Source organism: Semicossyphus pulcher, unplaced genomic scaffold, assembly GCF_022749685.1.
Source record: "Semicossyphus pulcher isolate SPU_LCO1_2020_fin unplaced genomic scaffold, fSemPul1.0.p SCAF_1, whole genome shotgun sequence".
Lineage (NCBI taxonomy): Eukaryota > Metazoa > Chordata > Actinopteri > Labriformes > Labridae > Semicossyphus > Semicossyphus pulcher.
In genome coordinates this window covers 9679265-9692015 of record NW_027211603.1, presented here as the reverse complement: position 1 = coordinate 9692015, position 12751 = coordinate 9679265, and the positions used below count along the sequence as shown (strand labels likewise).

At 42.3% G+C, this 12751-nt stretch overlaps 1 protein-coding gene across 5 annotated transcripts in view; it reads right to left on the bottom strand.

Annotated features, from left to right (window-relative positions):
• dmxl2 (Dmx-like 2) overlaps nucleotides 1-9644 on the bottom strand; it is a 45510-nt gene extending 35866 nt beyond the window's left edge. For all 5 annotated transcript variants that reach the window (XM_069681043.1, XM_069682391.1, XM_069683114.1 and 2 more), the window contains exons 1-6: nucleotides 9311-9644; nucleotides 1920-2045; nucleotides 1600-1671; nucleotides 1419-1497; nucleotides 1067-1211; nucleotides 53-119 (exon numbers count right to left, since the gene is read on the bottom strand). In XM_069681043.1, coding sequence (XP_069537144.1) covers nucleotides 53-119; nucleotides 1067-1211; nucleotides 1419-1497; nucleotides 1600-1671; nucleotides 1920-2045; nucleotides 9311-9397 — 576 coding nt within the window. In that variant the 5' untranslated portion in view covers nucleotides 9398-9644. The remainder of the gene's footprint in view (nucleotides 1-52; nucleotides 120-1066; nucleotides 1212-1418; nucleotides 1498-1599; nucleotides 1672-1919; nucleotides 2046-9310) is intronic.
• Nucleotides 9645-12751: the final 3107 nt, after the last annotated feature.

Sequence of the window (12751 nt, the reverse complement as noted above, 5' to 3'; positions counted from 1 at the left end):
GAAAGTGCTTATTGATTTGTTGCTTTGCAATGTGTTTACATGAATTATATACCTTTCCAACTGTTGCAAAGTACTCCCCGTCAGGAGACCACTTGGCGATGTGAACAGATGCAGCGGTCCTGAGAGCAACACAAGCATAAACAGCAATATCAGCTAAATTCACTTCTCCATTTGAAACTCTTCAACAGACGAAACAGAAGAATACATAGTTGGCCTGTCAGCTGTCAGCGTGTGTGTGTGGTTAATTTGTGCAGTACGAGTTATTTCTAGTCATTTCAAAGATTGCACTTCCTGTTTTTAGTGAATTGTCTGGGCGTGTACGTGTCATCAGGTGACAATTACTAATATGGTATTATATGTCTGTGTGTGTTTACACAACTAAGAGCACACGCCACAGACTCAAAAGAGACGCTTACAACAGTACAAACAAAGGTTTCATGTAAGGCTGTGTGCACAGGTGTAATCAGTAACAGCCTTTAGGTTTTTTATTAGCAAAAATTGTGTAATTATACGACCTTCAAAGGGAGGAATTGAAGTTAATAATTTAGGACTTGCTCTTAACTGCACCACAAAAGGGAAATAAATCAGCTGACAGAATGATGTAGAAACATTTTGCTCATGTTCTACTTCCAACAGGCCATGTGAAAGAGTGCACAGGTGTAATATTTGGCTGTTTCTGCAATGCCCTGAAGAAAAAATATGTCCAAAAGCGACATTTAACTTTGGTATTTCAGAAGATGAGCAGAGTATTTTTTCAGTTACAATCACTTGACATTTTTGAGTCAGCAGAAGAAGAGGTGAGAGTGGACACACCCTCAGTCTAGTCACTTTACTTGCTAGCAAGCAGCTTGTAGCGCAAAAATGTTTGCTAAACCCACAGACAGCTCTATGAAGCCATTTACTTCACAAGCCAACTGTTTCTCTGAGGAAATGTTCTTGGCTTTTTACCAAATTATCTTTGGATTCAGTTCCTGCTGCTGACCTAATGTACATAACCTTGAAGGGTTTTTTTCCACGTCCATCATGTCGGATGCTTTTACAGTAGGCACAAATTAAAAAAACGTACTTGCACTGCCAGACGCAGTTCCAGTCATTGAGGACAGGGTGGGGCTTGTCCTCATTCAACTGCCCATCCTCCTCCTCTATCAGGGCATCTGTCAGTGGCGGAGCCCACAGCTGGAGCCGCTCGGTTGCTGCTAGGATACGGTTCCCTGAGGATATGAAAAGCACAATGTTACACACCTCTTGTCCCGCGTTGACTACTGGAGAACACAGAGCCACATGCACACTGCGACTCTTACATAACACACGTTGTTCCAGACGAACCGTGGGGGGGCTGTAATAGGATATGTGCCTGTTGTGGATTTATTTAGTCACACATTGAGTGAATCAGTTAAACACAGAAAGCATCGGTGTACCTTGTGGGTCCCAGGCCAGGTTGTAGGTGATGGCATCGAGGAAGAACTGTCCTGTCTTTTGCCACTGATAGTTAAGCTGCTGTTAGCAACAGGAGGGGGACACACAGCATGCAATGTTATTGGAACACAAGAGCGATTAGATTGAGAACAACCACGATACATGTCTGACAATCATGCTCACCTTGTGGCGTTTGTTTGGGTTGGTAGAAAGAGGTTCAAAGATGCAGACTGTGTTTCCGTAGGACGCAGCAATCTAAAAATAAAGAGCTGTGTTCATCATCAAAACATTACTCACCCCATCAGTGCTTCAGCCATTCCCCCAGGAGAGGGGTAGGTGGGGAGTGGTGCAGGATCGCAATGAGAGTGAAGGATGGGCAGTAAAAACAGCAGCATGCACGGGGCTAAATGCACTTCTCTATGCACAGGCTAATTCATGTCGTCTTCTGGCCTCATGGAAAAACTGCATGTGGGAGTGTGTCTGAGTGTGCAGTCAACACTTACCCTGCCAAGCTGGTGGGAGCACTCCACGCAGCCCACCTGTATGTTCCCATTCTGCGCGCCGGGGATGATCTGCACACAGTCAAAGTCGCTAGCCAAGATCACCACATCACAACCTGAGCCGTAGGCCTGAAACAGACACACGGGAGGAGGAAGAAAATCAGGTACAGCCACAATAAAGAAATAAAACCTTAACAAACTTAAAATTTCATGCAGTCTAATATATTACAGCTCTGCCCAGTGTGTTTTACAGCTTTGGATTTCCATATTCTGCATTTAAATAAAACATCATGTTGTAAAAATGACTTAAAGCAGACCGTCAAAGCACTCAAAGGCACTAATATGAATATTGCATTAGCAGGGTGAGATATTACAACAGGATTAGCACAGCATAGCAGTTACTTTAAACCACCATGGCACTGGCAGGTTGTGACGGTAAGACGAGCACAGAAGCCTTGTTACACAATACTAGAATTAATATAAGATGCTTTTATACAGATCCACTCTATGATAAAATAACACCTGAGCATTCACAATAAGAAGACATATATAGCACATTGTAACTGGCGATGTGTAACGAGCATAACTGTGTTAAAATTTGGATTATGGACAGCGAGGTAAACTGATATCGCCGTGGCTTCTGGCAGCACGGAGCCTCGTGCAGAACGGCAGCAGCAGTGCAAGCAGCACCTGGGAGACAGGCAAGCTGGCCTCGAAGCAACAGCGCAGTCAGGATGACGGCTTGTGTCTTTTATTATTCAGGAGAACAGGAGGAGAGGCTGGGAACCACTGGGTCACACAACAGGACAACATTACAGCCAGCGGTATAATATGAAGTGACAGTCAGGGAGGAAGGTGCGGTGAAGATGGTGATAAGATTGTGCTGGACACACTACGACATTATATATGAAAGAAAAAGGAAGTAAGGGAGGTGCTGCCTGTGCTTTACTATTACTGCGGCACTCGCTCCTGCACATTACAGCTGGAATTAAAAAGCGGTCACCGTCACGCACTGTCTAGGACTGCTCTGCACCTCCCTCCCTCCCTCCCTCTCTCCTTCACACACATACATAAGAGAATGTGTGAGTCCATTCTACTCTCTCAGCCAGCAAGGTAATAATCTGAACCTGCTAGGACCTTGTTTCAGGCTGCTAAGCACGAGTGTATCTGCCTTAAACAGGAGGAACAGTCATCACTGCTTTGTTCTGTTGGATTAGGCATGTGTGTGTGCGTCCTGTATGTCTTTCATCATCCACAAATCCACATGCACACACACACACACGGACAGAACAACAAAGTACTGAGGGATGACAAACGGGATGATTCATTAGTTGTAGCAGCATAACGCTAACATGTGGTATTATGGTAAATATTGACGCAACTTTATAAACAAGGATAGAAGATTTAACAGCACATTTGAACAGTTATAATTATCATTATGTTTCTTTACTGACGAGACATTCTCAGTTTATTTATAGGTGGAATGGAACTAAACAGTCATTACAAGAATCTCCCATTGCCATCTTAATAAAGTTCACAGGAATACTACGCTTTGGTCTTTAATAAGCACCAAGTGTTAAGGGTTCTGCGTGACTGCTTTCATCTACTGTGGGGGAATAATATTGCAGATACAGTCTGAGTTGTTTTTTAAAGACGACTAAATAAGAGATGAGAACTTAATGAGTATTGGTCAGCTAAAAAATCTCTCAGCTCATCAAGCTAGTAAAATGAAAACACGAAGGTCTTCTCGATGTCCATTCTAATCAACGAGATGTTCAGCTAGCAGTCAGGGGGGGATTTTTATTTGATTCAGCAAAACACAGCATTAACAAACCACTGATTCTGTCTCTGAATGCACTTGGATAAACTTCCAAGTATGTGTAGCTTATAAAGCTGCTGACTTAATGAGTGCAGCCCTGAAGCAGCAAGTCTTCTTCCCCTTCAGTCGTGAAAGCTGCTTACATCGAGACTGTTGCTGCCCGTGGATAAATATTACCTCCCTGTAACACATTAACATTGACAGGGCAGTTACATCTACAGCGGGCAAAGAAACAATTGCAATGTAATTGGATTGTTTTGTAGAGAGTGAACTATATTTGTTCGACTACTGTCTGGTGTGGTCACGTGACCTATTATATAAAGACGCTCTTCTAGTGGCAAAGTTAGCCAGAAATAAAGAGTGTAAGAGAAATGATATTATTGTGTCAGCTTTTTTTACCGTCTTATGAATCAAAAACATCTCATACTGAATCATCGATCTTTGCTGCTTTCTTCAGCCCAACACTACAAAGCTCTGTGTCATGCACGAGCGCAGAGAGGCAGGGAGGTGACTGCTTTTCAGTGTGTTTTAGAAGAACAGAGTGAATGCAGTCATGTGTGGACGTAATGGAAGTAGATAAGAGGAAGAAGAGTGAGAGATCACTTTTGCCTTTTCATCTTATGCCCCTCATTTCAACCGAAATCATGCAAGCGTGTGCTACAGCCACAGCTGCTGCCATGTGTACCACTTTCATGTTCGTGTTAGCTAGCCGTCTTTGAGCTGCAGTCTTAGCTGCATACATCTGAAAACATGAAATGGACTCGCTGGCCTGGAGAAACCTGGCCTCTGTCAATCTGTATTAAGACATCAACCCCGGTAAAGCCTATAGCTCACACCTGTACTTTGATCTCACTCTACATATCATATGGGCCTTGTTATTCTCCGCAGCATTACTGCAGTAAAGCCGTGTACATTAAGAACCAAGATTCTCCAAGTCGGCTTCAATCCATCTCGATGTGGTCTGTTTGTCATAGCAGAAACAAAATACACAAACTTGCATGTATTCAGCTTTGATGGGCTGCAACAGAGTGCTGCAGGGAAGACGTATTTTTTTTAGGCCAGCCCGGGAGTAAGCGCCGTGGTCCCCTCGACAAAAACTTAAATTGTTGTCAAAACTAAACTATATGGCAAACACAAGTTTATGACACTAACACAATTGGTTCAGCAAGATCATCTTCACAAATGAACACCAGTCTCGTGACTTGTGAGTGTAAATGTAATCACCAGGAGTAAAAAGCTAACATTAGGCTTTTCACAACCTACAACACAGTCCATTGGTAATGGGTGTGTGATTACTCTTAATGTCCCCTCTGTACAGGGGCAACCTCTGTAGCCTCACGTTGTTTCTAGTAAACCACTTCTCTTAAGCATGAAACCTTATTTCAGACATGCGAGGAAAAAAAGCCACAGACTTTGAGAAAAGGGAAGTGAAAGTGCACATATGCTAACTAACTCAGGACTCATTTCAGCAGCATTTTTTGCTGCAACTATTTAATTTTCTTGACGGTTACACTTCAAGCTAAGAGAATCATTTCTCTCTGGATATGGAGCAAAAAACTCGACCATGTTATTACTATAAACATGGTAACTTAGGCTTGTAATGCTTGTTTGCCTGAAATCCTCTGTTTTCTGTAAGTTCGATTTTTGGTAATTGATTCAATCAGAAAAGCTAACTCATTCCTGGTTTGATGCAAAACCTTGCATGTGCAGCACATTAAACTGCTTTAACTCCTTGAATCCCCTTAATGCATTTTTCAATTGCAACCAAATTTAGAGGACAAACTAACATCTACTGGTAGCAATCTACAAACTAAAATTGGCACCTGAAAGGATGCTAATTATGTGTTTAAAAAGGGCCACTTATCATGCGTCTCAGACACTTGAAATTTAGCAAAATTCATACTTGCACAATACAAGAAAGTATGTAACTCCAAAACAGAAGTTAAGCAATCTCAAAAAATCCCATCTCCCTTCAGCCAAGCTGTCTTACATTATTTGGCAGGATCTGCTTTCTAAGAAAGATCAAGATCCAGAGGCAGAACAATTATTTTGTATCATTAAAACAACAGAATTGAGAGGAATATGCAACCTCGGTGGGCGTATGTGCTCTCCCTGTGTGCTTTGTAGATTACACGTGTTTTCTATTTTTAGTGGATCACACATCTGCAGCTCTGCATATCAAACCCACCCGGCTCTTTGTATCTACATGATGCATCACCCACAGGTGAAAGAAAAGCACTGTTATAGGTCGTAAATAATCGTTGTTACCATGATTTTTACAAGCTCTCCAGAGAACATCATCAGTGTTTAACTTTCACAATACATCCATCAAATCAAATCACACTAAATGGCTGAAAAAGGATAAAGACTTGTTCTGTTTTATTTGTCATTCAACTGACAAGACTATTTTTTCTACTGTCAATAATAAAGAAGCAGTTTATGTAATGACAATCGCAGTACTGAATTATCAACCCACATTAATTTTTCATTGTGAAGAGGAACGCCATTTTCTCTTCCCTAAATAATGAAAGATCTCTTTTCTTCTTGCCATCGAGTGCTTTCACACTCCTACTCATGGCTCCTCGTATTCTGACAGTGGGCTCTAAGCACTAAACTAGTGTATATCCACCACCCAACAAGCCACCAGGCCTGGCAACGGCAGGGAGATGAAGATTTATTGTCGATCATTCACCCTCATTAGAATAAACATTATGTCTTTCAACGTCTGTCAATATGTCAATGCACATTGTTGAGCATGCATCACTGTAAACGTCATGCTGGGGCACAGACATAAATAGCATGGAGATGGAATGATTCCAGATCTAATGCAGCTATAGCCTCATGCTGGCTAATTTGAGCTGGTGCACTCATGGTTGCTGTAGGTTAGGTGAGTGTGGGTCTCTGTGTGTGCGCGTGTGTGTGTGTGTGGTTGTTAGGGTCTGGCCTAGGAGGCCTCGGGGTCAGTGTGAGTGTAACTGCATTGGACATGATGTCTAGTGTTCTTCAAATATCCTCTCAGACACAGAAAGAGAACACCAGGCATAGAAACTGAGGCCCCCCTGGCAACGTGCAAGGCTTTAGCCCCACAACCAGCTCTGTCCTATGCTGTTGAGCAGATATGACCCTGGGTATGAGGCCTGCCTGTTTACATTCAAACAGCCTTGAACTGGGGTCAGTGTAAGGGGAAAGGGGGACAACTCCCCCTCTGTTTGGTTTGGACAGAATGAACAGGAAATTAAAATAGTGCCTTATACTCCACAGGAGTGAGGGACTTGAAGAGGAGGCAGAAGAGGGCGTGTGCATCTGAAAAATATAAAGATAAAAGAACAAAGCGCCGTCTCGCTAATAGGCAGCAGGAACAGATCAAGCCCACGTTTGGCAGCCATTTGACAGTGTTCTCAGCTTGAGGGAGTGGTAGCGTGCAACATAGCTGCTCAAGAATTTAATGTGAGCCTGCATTGGCAGATTTGAGTAATGCAGTCATACTGCTTTTGGTAAGAATGCTACACGAGTCCAGTTACTGGCATCACAAACACAGATTGTGGAGTCATCAATTAGGCAAAAATCATGAAATATTTATGCATCTTGAATTTTAAAGTAATGACAAAGTAGTTGCATATTTTGTGTCCTTTCGATCTTTGTGGAAAACCCTGAGCTGCAGGTTAATACTGTTCAAGAGAACGTATCTGTCATTTTAGAAAGTGCTTGCAGACATGAAACACACTTTTATTATAAACTAAGACACCCAAAGGCCAAAGACCTGTCAGGATGACAACGCAAAACATATTATTGGCCCTTGAGGGTTCTTTCAAATCACATGAAAGCTCATCTAGCGATCAATAAACTCATCATCATTCATCAAGCTAACTCAGGAAGAGGCAGTTTTGCTTTCTACTTCACTCTACTTCAACTGAACGAAAGAGCCACGGCGTTTGTTGGTGGTAAGAAGTATTGTGCGCATTTTTCTACTTGCCATCACAAAAGAGGCTGTAATATAATAGGCTCTTCCCATGCCTCACTGCACTAAATGGAATATTGACTGGGCTTCTTGGTCCTGTCAACTTGAGTCACAAAGAGAAATGTTGGGGCTTTGCCAGACCTCAGACAGACAAAGAATGTATATATAGCCCAAGGGGTCAATAAATAACAGACAGGATTTGATTCAGTGTATAGTGTTTGATCGGCATGCGTACAAACACTAAAATCTACACTGACTGGTTCGTGCAAACCCTGTATGAGCTCATGAAGGGTCAGTGAACATCAGTTTTGTAAAATGTTTGGACAAGTCACTCCGGTCCTCAAAACACTTCATTGGCTCCCTGTACAATACAGAATCACATCACTCCTGAGTATATTTCTGACCTGCTCACAGACTAGGCCCCTCAGGTCATCAGGTGAAGGTCTTTTAACTGTACCCAGAGTTAGATCTAAGTCCAGTGAGGGGGCCTTTAGTTACTCTGGTCCTGTTGACCTAAGATCACAACTGCATCTACTTTTAAAACTAAAGTCAAAACATATTTATTCTCCCGAGCGTACGAATAGTGACTCTGTGTGTGTGCATACGTGATCGCTTGTACCGATAGTTGTATGTTTGGCTTTGTATATCAATGTTTTCATTTTATTCTCTTTCTTCTTTTTTGCTGTCTGACTGCTATGTGGTGTGTCTGATGTACATTGGATTTTAAGCGTTGCTCTTGATTGTTTCTATTTGGTATGTTTTTACCCCCAATGTAAAGCACATTGAGCTTACCTGTAATGAAATGTGCTTTATGAATACAATTGCTATTGCTAAATGTAAGTGTAGTCTATTGCACTAATCTGAAAAAGGAGACAGATGGCACCACGTTTTTGAACATTATTTTCAACCCAAAAAACACAGCCATCAAGCCCTCTAGCTCATGTATCCATATATGGCTCTCTACGTCATGACTGGCGCAGCTGATGCTGGGATGACAGCGAGCTAATGATCCGTGAGGAGGATTTAACGCCAAATGGTAGCAAGCTTAGCTAGTTCTGCAACCACACATGCAAAATACAGCTTTTTAAATCCTGTAGTGGTGCGCAATTTTGTCAAGCCCCGTGCGTAGTTACCTGTAGTCTGCGCTGCAAAATATCACCTCGGCATGCAAATATTTGACCGATAATGTTATGGCTGCGCAAAGGGATTCCCTTGCAGTAATTCGAACGTTACGAGATGCAGCTAAAGGTCATTTAAGCAGCTAGCGTTAAATGTCTTGCAGCAATAAATAATATAACGTGGGGAATAGATACAGATATTAGGGTTGAGATGTAACGTGACTGGAAGATGTTAGCTGGTCCATGTTTGAATGACTGTTGAAGTAAATGGGAGAGAGGCTTGTGATAAGGATGCCCCGAGTAGTCTCGACTCACTGTTTGTGGAGCTTTCAGTGCGGCAGTTTGGCTAGCACACCACCCGGTTAGCCAGTGCTTTAGCTCACGAGCCAGCCTGACTACAGCCAATGTAACGACAGCTAGCTAACTATTCAGCTAGCTAGTCCCTCGTTAGCTTCAACGGGTGTCATCCTGAGCACATAATATCAAAATAAAAGCTCACCGTGAAAGGAATGTCATTCACGCTTCCCACCGAATAGCAGCAATCTCCAGGGTTTACAGCTCCCGTCAGCACCTGATGCAGATGCATTTTCCTTTTATTTTAGCAGCAGATGGGTTATTTTAATTATTAATAACGAGTCCACCCTTTCGGTTTCTCCATCTAGCAACGACTGGGAATTCCATCAGTAATGTTAACGTCGTCCTCGGCCTGGCAGCGTCGTCTTCCTCCACAAATGTAGGCTTTCGGGGACTTGGTGTTGGACCCGTGTAGATGGGATCTCACCTGGCCCGGTCATCTATTTAAACGTGTAATACTGGCGTCCGTCGCCTCTCACTGTCAGCACCATCCCTACGATTAATCGTGAGAGAGCCGAGGCTGTGGGATCTCTGCAGCGAACCTGACATGCGCGTTCACGACGTTGTCAAGGCACGACTGAATGGCCATAGATATAGTAATCTAGACTGGAAAATATCAACTCTTGACTCTTGGTAAGTGTTTCATTGCATTTATTCCTGAATAAAAAAGACAGCTGTTTCGTTGACAGATCTATTCTTTAAAATAACACGACAACTGCGCTAAACGTTTGACCAGGCTTCTTTCTAGGGCACTGTAGAGCCGATCTAGCATTGCTTCTCTATGTTTACGGCGTGCCAGTTTGTAGAGCCAGCAGCCCTCTGTCGACGATTTGAGTTCATTGATCATAAATGTAGTATCTTGGGTAAGACTATGGACGAAAATGATTTGGTGGTGATTTTGTCAGTGCATGAAAATAAGAAAACTGTAGTCATAAAACTGTTAAAATTTGAGATTAGCCATCCTACCACAGAAATCATAGAGGTGTAATATATTTTACGTGGTTTTGGTGTCCTCTTTCTCTTCCTTTTCAAGTCTAACAAGGTTACATGATTTTTTCACACTTTTTTTGTGATGCAAATGGAACACTGTTTTATAACCGAATTAGCACATAAGCTAAAATTGTATCTGTTTCCATACAACCTTGAGCTGAAATTAACTAATTAATTACCACATGAGGTATTCTATCAAAGTATGAAGGATTGAAAGTAATTATATAAAGCAGTAGTGAGTCTGCTCACTTTTAATTAAAAGGTCAGCGGTAATCATTAAAAATCTATTATTTTTAAGGTTCCAACATCTGAAAAAGGTTTTCATGCCTTACATTGTTGTAAATTGAATATCTATGAGATTTGGAATATCAGACCAATTTGAAGATGTCACACTGGGATGTAGGAAATAATAATGGGCAATTTTTACTATTTTCTAAAATGTTACAAATGATTAAATATTCTGCTAGTTAATTAGTTGTAAAAGTAATCATTACTTGCATCCCTAGTGTCACAAGTACAGCATAAGATAATAAATGCTGTAACAACGACTACTGTGTGACATTTTACAGAGAGCAGAGAGTGAGCGAGCTACATCCAGCTGAGGTTGACTGCAGCCGCGACTGTCCCTCAGCTCCTTATCTCCCCTCATTCATCTCACTGATGAGATTTAATGGAGCAAATCACCATTATACTGTTTATCCCCTTCCCTTTTGTTCCCCCTCTCTCGCACTCTGTCCTTCATTGTCTCCACATAAATGATGAGAGGACTGACAGCAGGGATCCACGGTGGTGGTGATACACAACTATAACCATCATGGTGTTGGCCTACTTCTTTTAGCCACACTGACATCATCAGTCAGGGCCGGCCTGCCTTCAGCCACCATGACACACAGGACAACAGAGCAGAAGACTGTGAGGCAGGAGCCCAGAGAGGATGTGACACATACACATAAACAGTGTCAACAACAATGGCAGAGTGCACTCATCTTGTAGCATGTGTAAGGCTGTGTCTGTCCATTTAGCATTTGGTGAGTACCTGTTTTTTGTACGAGGTGTGCCAGACGTTCTGTAATCCTAGACTGGACACAATGACTAATGTTTACCCTTATTTTATTTATAGAGCACCTTTCAAAATCCAAGTTACAAAGTGTTTTACAGAGGCAGCAAAATAAAACACACAGGTCATGAAAATATCAGGTTCTTTAAGAAAATAGATATCAATGCAGGTACTATAAAAACTATGAAATAACAAATACTTTAAAAGAAATATGGTACAATTAAAACATCCATCCATCCATTATATATACCTCGTTTCCTGTTCAGTGCCGCAGAGGGCTGGAGCCTATCCCAGCTGTCATTGGGCGAGAGGCGGGGTACACCCTGGACTGATTGCCAATCAATCACAGGGCTGACACATAGAGACAGACAACCTTTCACACTCACACCCACACCTACAGGCAATTTTAGATTCACCACTTAACCGAAGAGCACGTCTTTGGACTGTGGGAGGAAGCCGGAGAACCCGGACATGCAAACTCCACACAGTAAGCCCCCCTACATCCGAACCGGGATTCTAACCTGTAACCTTCTTGCTGTGAGGCGACAGCACCAACCACTGCACCACCGTGCAGCCAACACTTAAAACTTATGGAAAATAAAATGATAATAAATTTTAGCATTTCAGTTTTCTGATAAATCATGTTTTAAGAGGTCACTTAAACACTGCAATAAATCAAGCATAGGAAGGTACTGTATGTGCTGATTGAAGGGGGGAGATTTGAGGAAGTATTTGCATGGATCGGCTCAAGGTCACGGAAGACTGTTTTTCTAATAGTAACTGCGACCAAATAAAGCTCAAAGAGCAGTGACTGCTGTGTTTGCTCTGCTTTTTAAGCAGTTGTAAATCAGCAGCACAATCCCTGGATGACCATGTAGCATTATGTAACACAGATAACCAGCCAGAAAATTCAAAGTCAGTGAAATCTTGCTAGAAATCTGTTTCTTTTAGCTTCTGTTTGCATGGTTTTAAAGGGCAGGTGATTTACCTTAAAGCGATTTTCAATATATTTCAGTATTTTCATGGCAGCATTCCTTTACATTTTTATCACCCGAGACAAAAATTGTCAGACAGATTCATGCAGTTTCCCAGCAAGTTTCTTCACGTGTTCCCTGTGCTGATTATTATTGATACCATGGACTGCATCCACTTTAGATTATTAAGACGCTGGGGATTCATCTCCTAAAGTAGCAGGGGCAGTGTGCCGGCCAAGAGTGCTGAGATCATTGCAGCGAGAACACAGCCATTAGAGAAAAACAGTGCAACAGAATGCCTAACCTGTGAAAGCAGAGTGTATTTAGAGCAGGGGAGGAGTCTCATGCAGGAGTGTGTATATGCGTGAGAAAGACACGGAGATGGAGGACACTGTGAGTAAAAGCTACTATATGTATAGACATTGCAGTGGGGTTGGAGGGAGGTTGATGCAGTGTTTGCAGTCCCCGCGGTGCCATTGGGAGACACAGCCCTGATCTACAGAGAACAGAATTAAATGCATTATAGATTTTCTCATTTCATGGATGGCTGCTAGCAAAGGGATCT